The sequence below is a fragment of the Sciurus carolinensis genome, chromosome 5 (assembly GCF_902686445.1).
Source record: "Sciurus carolinensis chromosome 5, mSciCar1.2, whole genome shotgun sequence".
NCBI lineage: Eukaryota > Metazoa > Chordata > Mammalia > Rodentia > Sciuridae > Sciurus > Sciurus carolinensis.
This window is the reverse complement of record NC_062217.1, coordinates 94,714,293-94,730,846: the sequence shown is the minus strand read 5'-3', so window position 1 is coordinate 94,730,846 and position 16,554 is coordinate 94,714,293. Positions and strand designations below refer to the sequence as shown.

At 39.7% G+C, this 16,554-nt stretch overlaps 1 protein-coding gene across 2 annotated transcripts in view; it reads left to right on the top strand.

Moving 5' to 3' along the window:
• Papss2 (3'-phosphoadenosine 5'-phosphosulfate synthase 2) overlaps positions 1 to 15,140 on the top strand; it is a 78,232-nt gene extending 63,092 nt beyond the window's left edge. For both annotated transcript variants that reach the window (XM_047552222.1, XM_047552221.1), the window contains 4 exons: positions 8,847 to 8,982; positions 10,614 to 10,882; positions 12,593 to 12,822; positions 13,547 to 15,140. In XM_047552222.1, the coding sequence (XP_047408178.1) occupies positions 8,847 to 8,982; positions 10,614 to 10,882; positions 12,593 to 12,822; positions 13,547 to 13,688 (777 nt within the window). In that variant the 3' untranslated portion in view covers positions 13,689 to 15,140. The remainder of the gene's footprint in view (positions 1 to 8,846; positions 8,983 to 10,613; positions 10,883 to 12,592; positions 12,823 to 13,546) is intronic.
• The last annotated feature ends 1,414 nt before the right edge of the window (positions 15,141 to 16,554 follow it).

Genomic DNA, 16,554 nt, shown 5'->3' with positions numbered 1-16,554 from the left:
GACTCTGACCACACCTTAACTATAACACAGCCAATTTATGGCCTTGGTTACATGCCTGCCAAAAGCCTCAGGGAGGGAACCTAACAATAGCCCTTTGGGGCCTGTCCCAACAGTGGCCTCCAGGGAATTTCTTAATCTGAATTTAGAGAACAAGCAAAACAGCCTTTTCACTCACTGGACATAGCTAGTCACCCTCAAGATCAGCATCTTTATCATCTTTATCTCAGTGGCTCACACCTGTAATCCCAGTGACCCTAGAGGCTGAGGCAGGAGTATTACAAGTTCAAGTCCAGCTAGGGCAACTTAGCAAGAACCTGTCTCAAAATGATGATGATGATGATGATGATGATGATAATGATAAAAAGAACAAAAGGGCTGAGGATGTAGCTCAATGGTAAAGGATCTTTGGGTTTAATCCTCAGTCTTGGACGAGAAAAAAACATTAAGAATCTTCAATCTTAATGCATATCTAGATCAAATACATTTGCATGCTTTTTCTCAGAGGATGGCAGATGGTTCTTGTAATTTCCGAATGCTGACTTAGAGCTGTTTGAGGACTTATTTTGTTCTGGGCTTCAATTATATCTCTGGTCATTTCTTTCCTGATTCTAATCATATGGGTTTGGGATCTTATCTTTGCCCAGTGACTCAAAGAATAACGGCTTTTCAGTATGGCAGATCAGTTATTTCTCCTTTTTAGATCTAACACCCACATACACATGACTTGCACTTAAAAAAAAAAAAAACCCTCAGGAAGCTCTTGAGTGATCTTAGCCATTATGTCTTTCATCTTGTCTTATCAACGTATGTCAGCAGTTGGAGTTAGAATTAGAAGCCAGGGAGAGTGCTGTTGTGACATTTGCCTTTGACAATATTGTCAGTAACTCTATACTATTAGGTGGTTAGAGGGACTCTGTAAACATTCTCAGTGAGCTAATGGTGAGAAATGGGCCATGGATAACCAGAGAGAGAAAGCCACTACCCTTGGGTTGTTGAAGGTGCATTTACCAGACTACACAGGGTTTTATTGGGAAACACAAACACTGGTTTTATTGGGAAAAGAACGCTTCATTGTGCATTTTTCATAGCATCCTGGAACTCAGTCATACGTTAACATAATTTTTTTAGAACCCCAAAATTCCAAAAGTTGTAACTCCCAGAGTAATCATGGGTCTTCTTATATTTCCACATGGCACTGGGAATGACATTTCCTTGGTGTCACCAAGGAAACGATCTGTCTGTTCCCATCTGTTCCCATTGTTCCTGACCGTCCATTCAAGGACTCTGTTGAGTCATTATGGAACCATGTGACATGATCCCAGATGAAGTCATGAGGAAGAGCAGGTGAAACTTGTAAAAATAACGCTTGGAGGAACCCAGTTGCCTTTCATCCACAGCTCTCAAAACTTTTCCAAGCAGTAATTATTTCTCACAATGCTCTTGTGAAGTAGGTAAAAAAAAATCATTTCTCCCACTTTATAGATGTAGAAATCAGGAAAATAAAACATGACTTCCCAGTGAAGGACAGGAAGAAGAGGTCTTATATCCTTTAACTCCAGAAAATCAGTTCAATCAACAGCATCACCTGGGTAGCTTTAAAACTTCCCCATGACTAGATCCCACTCTCACAGATTCTGATTTAATTGGGTTTGGGTCAGTCCTGGTCCTGGGAAGTTTTCCATCTCACTGTGATTTGAATGTGCTGTGAAGGTTGAGAACCACTTCAGTAGATAATTATTTGGAGCTGTTTCCTATGTGACTTCACCTGGATATAGTAAGAATACCTCAAACTCAACACGCTCAACCTTTCCCCAGATTTGCTGCCCCTGGTTTGTCCCTCATCTCACCAACAGCCCTGCCATCCAGATAGTGGTCTGTAAACAAAACCTGAGTGTCATCCTTACTTCTTTCTTCTTTTGCTCATTCAATCACCAAGTTCTGCCTCCCAGGAATGACTTGAATGTATTCACTCCTGTTTCAGTTCGGGCCAGGACATTTCATTTCTTCCCTGTCCCTCTAATCTATTCTTTAGCCAGAATGAACTGTTCATGCTTTCTTCAAGAACCTCTTTGAAAAGATGGGATTCATCTCTGAGCCTTTCACCACGCCACTCAGCTGTCACCCTGAACTGGTCATTAAATGATGCCCTCTCTTACTTCTGCACATGCTCGTTCCTTCAGCTTGGGACATTGTCCACTCCTGCCTCCTCATCTTATTCCCTCCTTTAAGAAAGTCAGCCCTAACTCCCATGACATAGAAGCACGAATAGATGCCCTCTGTATGTTCTCAGAGCAATTTGTACTTGTCCAGCCTGCACCTGTGACAGGTAATGCTGAAGGTGAGGCTGAAGTAGCAAGGGGTGAGCCACTGATCAGAGGCAGTGGGTGTGATGGAAAGAAAGGCCTGGTTTGTACAAATCCTAGGTTTGGGTCCTGGCTTTGGTAAGAGAGTTGTGTGCCCTTGAACTGTGCTACTTTCCATAAAACTACCTTCCTATCTGAAAATGAAGACATTAAATCCACATGATCTCGAGGTCCCTTCAAGCTCTAGATTCCATAACTATGATAGATATTGCAGAAAAGAATGTATATTCTCCACTTGTATCATGTTGGTTTCTCTTCTCAATTCTCTTCTTCGAACCCCTTCCATCATGACCTTATTTGTGACCTTATTTTCCTTTTTTGTTTTCTACTTTCCCTTCTTTTTTCATTGTGGCCTCCGTACCTTCCCACTCTGAGCTATTCCTCTCCTTCCAATTTGCCCCCTCGGTGGCCTTCTTCCTGTCCTTGCCCTCTCTGGGCCCATTCTATTGGCCACAGCTTTCTTAGTCTTTGCTCTAGTGTTTGAACTCATTATCTCCTCCTGTTTGCATTCTTCTTGTCTGTGATTCTGAACCCAATTCCTCTTTCACTACTTCACCAGACTTGCTAAGCCTTATCCTCATTTTCTGGGCCCATCAAGTTTTGCAAATCCCCTTTCTGTGGCCCTCATTCTGTCTTCAGCAGGAGACCTGCAAGGGAATGGAAATTTCTAGGCCACAAGCACTGGGCCTCCCTTCCTGACAGCTAGACACAGTTCTGGGGGTGGTTGAAACACCTTAGAGAGGGCATTGCCCTTGAGCAGTCATTCCACCTGTCCTAGAAATGCCAATAGCACACTTTTAGCACCACTCATCAGACTGGCTTTTGGGCAGGACAGTGAACAAAGTCAGCCTCTTCAAAAGAGCAATGCAGTGCAGGGGGGACCTCTAGTGTCCAGATGAGTTACTGCACCCCATGGATTTTGGGTCTTCAGTTCTTTCAAAATTGTTATCTGTGGCCTAACTAAGCCGTGAGGACAAAGTTATACATAGGTATGGGTGTTTGAAAATATTCTTGTTCAATAATTTGCCTGAGTACAGGGTTTATAAATAGGGCCATGAGAACAGAACCAAATATCTTGCACAATTTACCCTTGCTCTACCCGCCCCCAGTTTTTTCAATTGCAGTGCTATTGACACTTGGGACTAGATGATTCTTTATTGGTGCATGGAGAGGGGTGCGCAGCTGTCCCATGCAGTTTAGGATATATAGTAGCATCCTTACCTTTACACACTGGATGCCAGTAACATACTTTCTCCTAGTTCAGATATGGCAATCACAATTTCCTGTCAAATGTCACCAGGAACAAAATGTCAAGAACCACCACTTGCTCACCCCAACCCCATTCCCTGAACCCCCCTGGGATGCAGGTCATTGTAAACCCAAATATCTGGCCATAACAGGAATTTGAGCCAGGGACACACCACCACTATCCAGACAGGCCTCAAACTTGAGATCCTCTGGACTCAGCCTCTGAGCAGCTTTCACTAGACATTTTAAATCAAGTCAGCATTCTCTCGCTCACACTTGCCTCCTCCTCCATTTATATTTCAGATGACCACGTTGTCCTTACATAAATGTAATCATTCAGTGATTGTCATTTTGCTAATTATGGCTTATTTCATTCACCATACCATAATGTCCTCAAGGTTCATCCATGTTATAGCATTTCACAGGATTTTCTTTCTTTTAAAGGCTGATGATATTCCATTGTGTTTTACCACCTTTTATTTACCCAGTCATCCTCTGGTGGACACTTTGTCTGCTTCCACCTCTTGGCCATTGTGAATAGTTGCTGAGCGTATGGGTGTGCAAACATCACTTCAAGACCCTCTCAGTCCTGTGCAGTGGTATGCACTGTAACCCCAGCCACTCAGGAGGCAGAGGCCAGACACTCTCCAAATTGCTTAGGGGCTTGCTAAGTTGCTGAGGCTGGCTTTAAACTTGTGATCTTAGTGCCTCAGCCTCCTGAGTCCCCAAGATTACAGGTGTGCGCCACCGTGCCCAACTGTCAACCATTTTTTAATGCACACAAGTTTTCAAATTTGAAGTAATCCCATTTGTCACTTTTGTTTTTGTTGCCTGTGCTTTTCTGGTTCCATATACAAGAAATCACTGCCAACTTCATTGTTTCTCCCTGTATTTTTTCGTAAGAGTTTTATAGTTTTAGGTATTTCATTTATGTCTATAATCCATTTTGAGCTAATTTTTGTATGTGGTATGATATGTGTTCAACTGCATTCTTCTGCATATGGTTAATCAGTTTCCCCAACATATTTTTTAATTTTAATTTATTTTTATTGTAAACAAATGGGATACATCTTATTTCTGTTTGTACATGGAGTAACAGCATACCATTTGTGTAATCATACATTTACATAGGGTAATGATGTTTGATTCATTCTGTTATTTTTTCCTTCCCCCCACCCCTCCCACCCCTCTTTTCCTTCTATACAGTCCCTCCTTCCTCCATTCTTGCCCCTCTCCTACCCCCCATTAAGTGTCATCATCCACTTATCAGCGAGATCATTTGTCCTTTGGTTTTTTGAGATTGGCTTATCTCACTTAGCATGATATTCTCCAATTTCATCCATTTGCCTGCAAATGCCATAATTTTATCATTCTTTATGGCTGAATAATATTCCATTGTATATATATATACCACAATTTCTTTATCCATTCATCAATTGAAGGACATCTAGGTTGGTTCCACAATCTGGCTATTGTGAATTGAGCAGCTATGAACATTGATGTGGCTGTATCTCTGTAGTATGCTGATTTTAAGTCCTTTGGATATAGGCCAAGGAGTGGGATAGCTGGGTCAAATGGTGGTTCCATTCCAAGTTTTCTAAGGAATCTCCACACTGCTTTCCAGAGTGGATGCACTAATTTGCATCCCCACCAGCAATGTATGAGTGTATCTTTTTCCTTTTTTTGTTGCTTGTATTCTTGATAATCGCCATTCTAATTGGGGTGAGATGGAATCTTAGGGTAGTTTTGATTTGCATTTCTCTTATTACTAAAGATGGTGAACATTTTTTCATAAGTTTGTTGATTGCTTATAGATCTTCTTCTTTGAAGCATCTGTTCATATCCTTAGCCCATTTGTTGATTTCCCCAACACATTTTTTGTTCTTTTTAGTTACACATGACAGTTGAATGTACTGTGACATATTATACATATATGGAGTATAACTTCCCATACTTGTGCTTGTACATGATGGGGAGTTACACTGGTCATGTAGTCATATACGAACATAGGAAAGTTGTGTTCAATTCATTCTACTGTCTTTCCTACTCCCATTCCCCCTCCCTTCCCTCATTCCCCTTTATCTAATCCAAAGTACTCTATTCTTCCCTACCCCCTCTTATTGTGAGTTAGCCTCTGCATATAAGAGGACATTTGGCTTTTGGTTTTTTTGTCTTATTTCACTTAGCATGATAGTCTCCAGTTCCATCTATTTACCTGCAAATGCCATAATTTTATTCTTCTTTATGACTGAATAATATTCTATTGTGTATATATACCACATTTTCATTATCCATTCAACTGTTGAAGGGCACCTAAGCTGGTTCCATAGTTTAGCTATTGTGAATTGAGCTGCTATAAATATTGATGTGGCTGTGTCACTGTAGTAGGTTGATTTTAAGTCCTTTAGGTATATACCAAGGAGTGGGATAACTGGGTCAAAAGGTGGTCCATTCCAAGTTTTCTAGGGAATTTCCATACTGCCTTCCAGAGTGTTTGCACCAATTTTCAGTGCCACCAGCAATGAATGAGTGTACTTTTCCCCCAATGCATTTGTTGAAAGGACTGTCCTTTCTCCCATAATGATCTTGATGTCCTTGTTGAAGATCATTTGAGAAAATGGTGTCTAGCCTGCCATGTGAACTTTACTACATTTTGCTACATTTTGGAGATTTAAAGTTGGGTATAAGTGAAGGAGGCTGCATCTTTTGAGAATTTGCATAGAAATTGTGCTAAACAATAACTAACTGTAGAAAACAACTTGTCTGATTTTCCCCCAGGGCCTCTATTTTGGGTTCTTACTAGAAATAGTCTCAGATACATCAGATCGTATGAGCGGTACACTAGCAGTGGCCCCCAAACCCTGGAGTGCCCACGACCCAGCCAGAGACTCTCCAAGCATGAAACCATGCTCATGATTCAAAGATTTCATCTGCCTTTGTTACTGTGTTGACATTTGCAAAGTTGGTGTAGAAGCAATCCTGGATGAAACTGCTGCACGTTAGACTCAACATGGTGACAACTAACGGTACCCATTGTCATTGTACTCCCCATAATCAGGAGCTTGCATAAGAAAGAGGCCAATTTCTCTTAAGAATGTTCTTGATGAAGTTCTAAAAATGACTCTTCAATCTTGACCTGAATTCACATCGCTTCCACATCCTGTTACAAAAGGAGAAGTACATATTAAAGTACTTCCACTGCATACATCAACATACAATGGTTGGCTTAAGGAAAAGTACTTGTGTGATTGAGCTACAAGCAAAGTTAGACACTCTTGTTTGTTTTTGTTTTTGTTTTTCATAAAACACCTTATTTATTTTATTTTATTTTATTTTTGTACTGGGAATTGAATCCAGGGGCACTTGACCACTGAGCCATATCCCCAGCCCTTTTTATTTTTGATTTTGAGACAGCATCTGGCTAAATTGCTGAGACTGGCTTTGAACTTGTGATCCTCCTGCCTCAGCCTTGAGAGCCACTGGGATTACAGGTGTGTATCACCGTGCCCAGCATGAAACACCATTTTTACTTGAAAGAATAGGTGACAAACTATGGTTATTCAGACTTGGATATTCAGCAGGTCTTTTCAAAATGAACAAAGTCCTGTCACATCAAGAAAAACAAGAGTATTAGTTGCTTATGATTAATCTTGAGGTTTCAAGCAAAAGAATTTTTGGGAAATGTGTATTTACCTCCGTGAGCTAGGCAGCTTCACCATACTTAGAAAAATTTCCAGTAAGAACAGTACTAATATTAACAAATTGTGTGTGTTTAAAAATTCTATAATAAACTGTGTCAGCATTTGAAGACTTAAAAACTCAGTGAGTCTAGGTGCCCTTCAACAGATGAATGGAGAAAATGTAATATACACAATGGAATATTACTCAGCCATAAAGAATGAAATCATGGCATTTGCCAGTAGATGGATGGAACCTGAAGATATCATGCTAATTGAAATAAGCCAATTCCAAACACTCAAAGGCTGAATGTTCTCTGTGATATGCAGATGCTGACTCACAATAGGTGGGGCAGGGTGGTGGTAGTTGTTCACTAGAGTGGATGGGAAGGGGGGCTATGGAGAGAATGGAATAGGGAATGGGGAATGGGAATGGGAAAGACAGTAGAATGAATTGGAGATAATTTTCCTATGTTCATATATGAATACATGATCGGTAAAACTCCACATCGTGAACAACCACAAAAATGGGACGTTATACTCCACTTATGTATGATATGTCAAAATACATTCTACTGTCATGTATAACTAAAAAGAACAACAAAAAAACTCAGTGAATCAATATTTTCTATTTGACCAATATATTGTGTTACACACTCCTTCATGGGTAAGAGATTCATTCAAAGCATAATAGATTTTTAATGTAATGGAATATGAAAAGTACACTAAAAAAGTTTTGGATCTTACAGTGCAGCTTACCTTTAAAACACTAGCATGTGTTGCATTTTGGTGTAGTATTGAAAAGGAATATCCACAATTATATAAAAAGGTTATTGAAATCTTCTTCCCTTTTCCAACTATCTACCTATAATTGGGTTTTCTTTATATATTTCAGCCCAAACAACATTTTGCCACAGATTAAATGCAGAAATAAGTATGAGAATCCAGCAGTCAGTCTTCTATTAATTCAAGAAAAGAGATCTGCAAACTTGTAAAATAATGCCATACTTCCTGTTTTTATGGGAGGGGGAGGATAATAGGATTTTTTGGCTAAAAGTGTGTAAAAGATGTATTCATATTCATTTTAAATTAATTCATAGCTACTTTCAGAGTTTCTCAGTTTTAATTTCTAATATGGAAAATGATGACAAATATAATCCACATAAAGAAAAATTTTTGTGCAGTCTCCAGTAATTTTTTTTTTCATTTGGCAGATAGAACCCAGAAGCACTTTACACAGAGCTACATCCCCAGTCCTTTTGATTTTTTTATTTTAAGTCAGGGTCTTGCTAAATTGCTAGCTTTAAAATTTGCAGTCCTTCTGCCTTGACCTCTGAAGTCTCTGGGATTACAGATGCAAGCCACCACAGCTGGCTTCATTTTTAAGACCAAAATGAAGCCAAGAGACCAAGAAGTTTGATACATAAGTTGCTAGAAATGTTGAAAAATCGAAGGTGGTTCTTCATCCCACGACTAATTCAAAAAGAAGAAGGAAAATTTTTCAGATAATATAAAAATCAATGTTAATCCTGAACAACTTTAATCATGTTCTTTCTAGATGGTGATGGAAAGTGGGGATTGGCTGGTTGGTGGAGACCTTCAGGTGCTGGAGAGAATAAGGTGGAATGATGGGCTGGACCAGTATCGTCTGACACCTCTGGAACTCAAACAGAAATGTAAAGAAATGAATGCTGGTATGTAGACTGGCTTGAGCACATTTGTTAGTACTCCCTACCACACTTTGATTAAAGAGTTAAGGATATCAGGAATCAGTATTTTTAAATGCAAACATATCTGGGATTGCACCTGTAATCCCAGCTACTTGGGAGGCTAATGCAGGAGGATCACAAGTTCAAGGAGGATCAGCCTCAGTGATTTAGCGATATCCTAAGCAACTTAGCAAGAACCTGTCTTCAAATAAAAAAATAAAAGGAGCAGGGGATGTGGCTCAGTGTTTTATAAAGTGAACCTGGGTTCAATTCTTGGTATCAAAAATAAATAAATAGAGGGTTGGGGAGATAGCTCAGCTGGTAGAGTGCTTGCCTTGCAAGCACAAGGCCCTGAGTTCGATCCCCAGTACCGCAAAACAAAACAAAACAAAACAAAACAAAATAAATAAATAAATAAATAAATAAATAGAAATAAAATAAAGTGAAAACATCTACAGGCATATCTATGATACAGAAACAGTTCAAAGTTGTACTACATTCTGTACCGGACTACTACACAACAGTTAAAAATATGCACTGACACAGAAAGATACCTAAAATGTATTTATTAAGTGAAAGACCAAATTGCAGAACAATATGTGTAGCACAATCGTATTTTGGAAGCAAAATAAAAATAGTTTTTTAAAACCCTTATTTAACTTGTGTACATAGAAGCAGAAAAGTTTGTGGGGTAGCACAGCACCAAATTTCAGATGACAGCAGCTACCTCTTGGGGATGGAATTGGACTAAGGAGAGGGAAGGTTGTAATTCTTTCTACATTTTGAAAAAGAGAAAAAAGTAATGATAGGGATTGTTATATTCTATTTTGGACTGTTATGCATTTATGCATTTCCCAAGATTTCCATAATGGAGATATATTAACTATATTTCACAACCAGAAAGAGAGTAAGGCTCTCAGAAGTCTTTCGTTGTGTGGAGTAGTTTTGAAGCTTTCGCTGAAGCGATGGTGGTCTTTTTTTTTTTTTTTTTTTTTTTGGTGGCACTGGGGATTGAACCCAGGGGTGCTCTACCACTGAGCCACTGTTATGGAGTGAGTGAGAATTACAAACCACCACTCACATTGAGCCAAATCGAAAGGGAAAAGGGTTTTTTAATGAGCATGCCAGGCGAAAGATGCCTGGGAGCAGGCTAACACCTCAAAGAACTCCCAGTCCCTGAATTTTGGAAGTACAGAGTTTATTAAGGCAAAATCTACAGAAACCACAAGGACAACTGAGGCATATGGAGGTCAGAAAAGACCTTATAGAGACAGTTATTTTGATTCCATGAGAGAATCATTTTGATTATACATTTCAGAGTCATTTTTGTTATAGATCAGGTCATAGGCAGGGATGAGGAAAGGCCCTACTATACTGTCAACACCGATACAGCTTCAGGAGGATGAAAGGAAAACATTACAAGGAAGCACACAATGGAGTCAGGTCAGAACAAAATGGCGTTATTGGTTCTTTTCCATTTCAGCTACATCCCCAGACCTTTTTATTTTTTATTATGAATGCACTTAACCATAAACAGAGCTGTCTTTCCTTTCTGTTCCAATGGACGAGAAACACTGCGTTTCTTTGACCTTGACTTTTCTGCTTTTCTCTCCCAGATGCAGTATTTGCCTTCCAGTTGCGCAACCCCGTCCACAACGGCCATGCTCTGTTGATGCAGGACACCCGCCGCCGGCTCCTGGAGAGGGGCTACAAACACCCAGTTCTCCTGCTCCACCCTCTCGGGGGCTGGACCAAGGATGACGATGTGCCTCTGGACTGGCGGATGAAACAGCATGCTGCCGTGCTTGAGGAAGGAGTGCTGGACCCCAAGTCAACCATTGTTGCCATCTTTCCATCTCCTATGTTATATGCTGGCCCCACAGAGGTGAGCAATCCCCAAACTGGGCTATACAGACTCAAACTGTATCTAAGAGTAAATGAGGCTGGGTACAGTGGCCCACACCTGTAATCCCAGCGGCTAGAGAGGCTGAGGCAGGAGGATCATGAGTTCAAAGCTAGCCTTCAGTAACAGGGAGGCTCTAAGCAACTCAGTGAGACCCCGTCTCTAAATAAAATACAAAATAGGGTTGAGGATGTGGTTCAGTGGTCGAGTGCCCCCGAGTTCAATCCCTGGCAACCCCTCTTCCCCAACAAAAAATGAGTAAATGAGTCTCTGTGATCCTTTTTTTTTTTTTTTTTTTCTTCCTTAGGAGTAAATTCTGGTCTTTCCTTTGTCCAATTTAATAATGTGGCCATTTTTTATTTGTAAAAATGCTAGAAACATCAAGCCAAACCCATCATATATTATTGCCTCTGAGAATATGGAGGCTGGTGAAGAGGTGGGTAAGAGAGCTCGTCTGGGTTATTGGGCAAATTTATATACAGTCTAATATTCATGGTAAGTGGTTCACCATGCCCAGTGGGCTTTTTAGAAGGGAAATGTCCTTAAAAGATAATTATCTCCCTTTTATCCTAACCCAGCAAGCCTATCACAGATCTTCTTTGTCCTACACCACCAGCAGTGCAATGTTTGAAGAATTTTGAAGGAAATATGATGAATTGAAAGTCTCAGCCTTTGGGCTGCCCCAAACTGAAGTTCATGAATTCTCTTCAATCTCCATCCTTTGTATTTCTATCTGAGCTTTAGAGAGGGCAAGCTTTGTGTTGAACCGAAATCAGTATTTGAAAGATAATTAACTCACTATTGGTGGTCAAATTATGAGATGTTGGAGTTTGTAATTTCCTTTAAACTGTGATTTAGCTAAATAAGGAAGGACTGAAAAGTAAAATTTAATAGTTTTGTAGGTCAGTAGATCTGAATATTCCTCGTCTGCTGTCCTGTTTGGAGAAGAGATGAAGAAATACATCCTTGAGTTCTAAAGGATTCATATGATCCCTTTTTTAAAAAAATTTGTCCTTTTTAGTTATACCTAACAGTAGAATGTATTTTAACATATAATACATAGAATATAACTTTTCATTCTTGTTGTACATGCTGTAGTTATACTGGTTGTGTATTCATATATGAAAATGGGAAAGAAATGTCCGATTCATTCTACTGTCTTAACCCATTCCCATTCCCTGTTCCTTCCCCTCCACACCTCCCTCTGATCTCCCCCACCCCATTGTGAGTCAGCATCTACATTTCAGGGAGAACATTCAGCCTTTGATTTTTTGGGACTGGCTTATTTCACTTGGTATGATAGCTTCCAGTTCCATCCAATTACTAGCAAATGCCATAATTTCATTCTTCTTTATGGTTGAGTAATATTCTGTTGTGTATATACATCACATTTTCTTTATCCATTCATCTGTTGAACGGCACCTAAGTTGGTTCCATAGTTTAGCTATTGTGAACTGAGCGGCTATGAACATTGATATATCCTTGTCACTATAGTATGCTGATTTTAAGTCTTTTGGGTGTCATATGATTCTTATATTTAAATCTCCAGTCCTACCCAGTAGAACCAAGTGTGAAGAAGGGAGCACACAGTCTTAGGACTCACTGACTTTCTTGCAACTTTTAGGTGACCAGTATCACTGAACTACTTTTAAAGCAGGGTGACCATCATGTCCTTTATACAATGTTTCCTAGGTCCAGTGGCACTGCAGGGCCCGGATGATTGCAGGAGCCAATTTTTACATTGTGGGCAGGGATCCTGCAGGAATGCCCCACCCTGAGACCAAGAAGGACCTGTATGAACCTACCCATGGAGGCAAGGTCTTGAGCATGGCCCCTGGCCTCACCTCTGTGGAAATCATTCCATTCCGAGTGGCTGCCTACAATAAGGCTAAAAAAGCCATGGACTTCTATGATCCAACAAGGTAGGTTTCCAGAGAAAAATCAGTCAACATCTTTATGACTGGAATGATGAGGCAAAATTTTGGCCCTTTGGGAAACTCTCCAGCACATTTGCACGTGCTCCCAGTTGGAATGAGAGTCCCTTGGGAGTCAAAACTTGGTCTTGGACTTGTAAGTTGCAGCACAGACTCGTGCACACAGTAAATGGTCTATAAATATTTATTTCAAGGATAGGGATGTAGCTCAGTGGTAGAGCGCTGGCATAGCATGGATGAGACTCTTAAGTTCAATCCCCAGCACCACAACATTGTGTGTGTGTGTGTGTGTGTGTGTATAATTTTTTTCTCTCTCTCAACACGCATGCTTTGAGCATGCACCAAGTGCTTAGGACATTAAGGTGGGGAAAAAAAGCAACATAGGAAAAGATTTCAATGAGTATTTATGTGTACTCACTCCCCAGGATAAGAGCTCACAGAACTAGGCAGAGAAATAGAAGACAGTCCCTGGCCTCGAGACACTTCCCATAACAGAGTAGGTGACAATAAAAATTGAGCACACAGTTGCCATGATTTCCCTTTTCCTCTACCAAGTTCCTGAACTGAAGATTTAGTGAACTGCTCATTTTCAAAAATGCAACATTTTACAGAAAGAAAAATAACGTGGGTCCATAAACCCATAACCTAATTCCAGGAACCTTTAGGACAGAAGTTACTAACCTACACTGAGTTCTTTGCTCTCTACTGACAGGCACAATGAGTTCGACTTCATCTCCGGAACTCGTATGAGGAAGCTTGCCCGGGAAGGAGAAAATCCCCCAGATGGCTTCATGGCCCCCAAAGCATGGAAAGTCCTGACAGATTATTATAGGTCCCTGGAGAAGATCAACTAAATGCACCTTGGCTCCAAAGTTTCTTTCTGAAGTGCTCTTTGATTACCTTTTCTATTTTTGTGATTAGATGCTTTGTATCCAATTGCTTCTCAGTGACTAATTTTAAAGTTAATATTTTGTAATAAGGTAAAAATTGTGCCTATAATTTAAAGCCAGCTACATTTTTATATATTAAAGTCAAACTGAAGATTAAATTTTAGCAGGTGAAAGCAACGTTCTTATACATTTCAGAATGAAATCAGCTGTATTCTCTACTGCATCTGAGCAGGTAGGTCCCAGATTTCTAAAGCTTTGACCATGTGTCTAGTTTCCTTGACAAAAAGTGAAGCATATTTTTCACTTTAAACTTGCCAACCTACAACCCCAATGTCATGTACATGCAGTAAAATAAACTGGATTAACAGTACAACATACAATGTACAGTCCTTCTGTACAACTGGAAAAAAAAATCATCACCCTAAACAAAATGTGCCTAACATCAAGTTTCTTGCTAATCTTTTACCTCATAACTACATACAGCCTTACTGCCTAATATCCTCTGACTGGAGAAACCAAATGTGTGATAATGTGAATTTAATCTTAGTAAATCTATGCAACCTACTTTTGCCATGCAAGTTATGTTTTCCAATAAGAGAAGTCTTAATGGCCTTCTGTGACTAATAAATGGTAATATCATAATGTAAAATACTTTAATGAAGGAATTTGTACCAAGAGACCAATCTGACCATGTTGTAGAAAGTTAATTTTTCCTCTTTGCTGTGGTCACTGTGTCTACAGTGGTTGGGGCCTATCTGACAGCAGCAGCAACTGTAACCAAAAGTAATTCACATCATCAGACTGGCAAGGAGCCAGAACTAAAAAAGACTGCAGAAAATGTCAACTACTAACCTTTTGTTTTAGAGGTGAACAAACTGAGATGATATATATTCATGTGCTTTGTGAGCTGCTGAGTATTATACCAAAAAAAAGCAAAATTGCCATTAGGAAGTACTGGTGGCACTAAATGTGTGCCCAGGCCATTTGGCTCCTGTCCGGTGCTCTGTCTACACCAGACAACACAGGAGCTGGGTCTGAGCTCCCTCAGCGAAGTCTCTTGACCAGAGGGGGCTTAAAAATCAGCCTTTTTGGATATAGAAAGGTCCAGGGTTTTGTAAGCTCCACTGATTTTACCATAGTTGAAAACGAAACAAAACTTTTCCAAAGACTCAGGCTGTTCTGAGATGTCCTCTGATGGTTTTAATGCCTAAGAAATTATCTTTTGTACTCTATGCACAACTCTTATGCCAGGGAATATATTAAAAAAAACATCTTTTATACATAGGTTTCTCTGGAAGAGTCCTAATTAGAAAAAGAAAACTGATTTTTTTTTCATATTGTCCATTAAAAAAAAAAAGTGAGTCTTGGCTAAGTAATAAAGGTTCTCTTGAAAATAAATAACATACAATGGCCACAGCAAAGGATTGTGCCTATACTCATTTAATCAGAGGTACTCACTGCTGCCTTTTTAAAAAACAGGATATTTATTTAAAACATGAGATGGATATAGTGCTTTAACCAAATGTATTTTGTGATTAAAAAAAAATATTTAAAATTGCTCTTTTGCTGTAGTTCTACACTTAGTGCAAACAACTATTTCTGTGTACAACTGATGCTTGTCCTTATTTTAATAAATTTCTCAAAACAAAGGCTGTCTTTTCTGTCTGTAGCACTGGGCATGGGCTGACTACAGGACTCTTTGAGAGCTGTGTGACTGAATGCAAAGAGACAGCAAGACCAAACTTAAAAGACTGTTTGCCCTGCTTATGTCATTTTCTAACTGTAAATGACACATGGTCTCAGTCAGGCAGATGGATCTTTTCAGAAATGACTGGATTGCTCTGGAGCCTCTGCCTGGAATTTCACTGCAGGAGGATTTGACCTTTCTTTCCTTCCATTTGAGGAGATGAAGCTATCTTCTTTGCTACCTTTTTTTCAAAGGAACAGATCTTGTTCTCAAAAGTGCCCCCAAGGGACTAGGGTTGTGGCTCAGTGGTAAGGCACTGCTTGCCTGGTACTTGTGAAGCACTGGGTTCAATACTCAAGCACCACATAAAAATAAATAAAAATATTGTGTCCATCTAATAAAAAAATATATATTATATATATTATATATGTATATTATATATAGATAATAGATATAGATATAGATATATAAAATAATAAGAGTGCCACCAAGGAGTTTCACCAGTAGGCTTAGAAATAATTGCTGGGTTTGTTTTTGTTTTTTTTTTTTAAATCTCAGCAATCCCAGCACCTCCACTGACCTCAGCAGTTGCTACTTTTATATGCACACACAAAAACTACCTGTCTTCACCCATTCTTTCAGTGGCTTTCAGGCATGCAGCTCTGTTGTTTCTTCTTGAACCCCTGATTCACTTTGTCCTGAAGGCATCATGCAATTTTTTGTTATTGATCCTCAAATAAAACTGGTAGAATGGACAACTCAAAGCAGTCAACTCTAGTCCCTTCCTTTTTGATCCCAGATCTTACTTGGTGGCTCCTGGTGTCAATTAGTAGGACAATATAGGACAGAAAATGAGTGCATAAATATACAAAGATGTTAAGTACTGCTGAGGGCATATGCAAAACTGTTCAGGGGAGCAGCAGTGTGAAAAGATCCTGGAAATGCATACACCCAATCAATTGGTTCAATATATCAACTTTATTCCTCTCCAGTACCCAGGGGTGTCTTACCACTGAGGTACATCTGTGGCCCTTCCTTCTTTTACTTTAAGACAAGGATCCAAGTTTTTGAGACTGACCTCAAACTTGTGATCCAATCCACCTGCCTCAGTTTCCTGAGTGACTGGGATTGTAGGCACGTGCC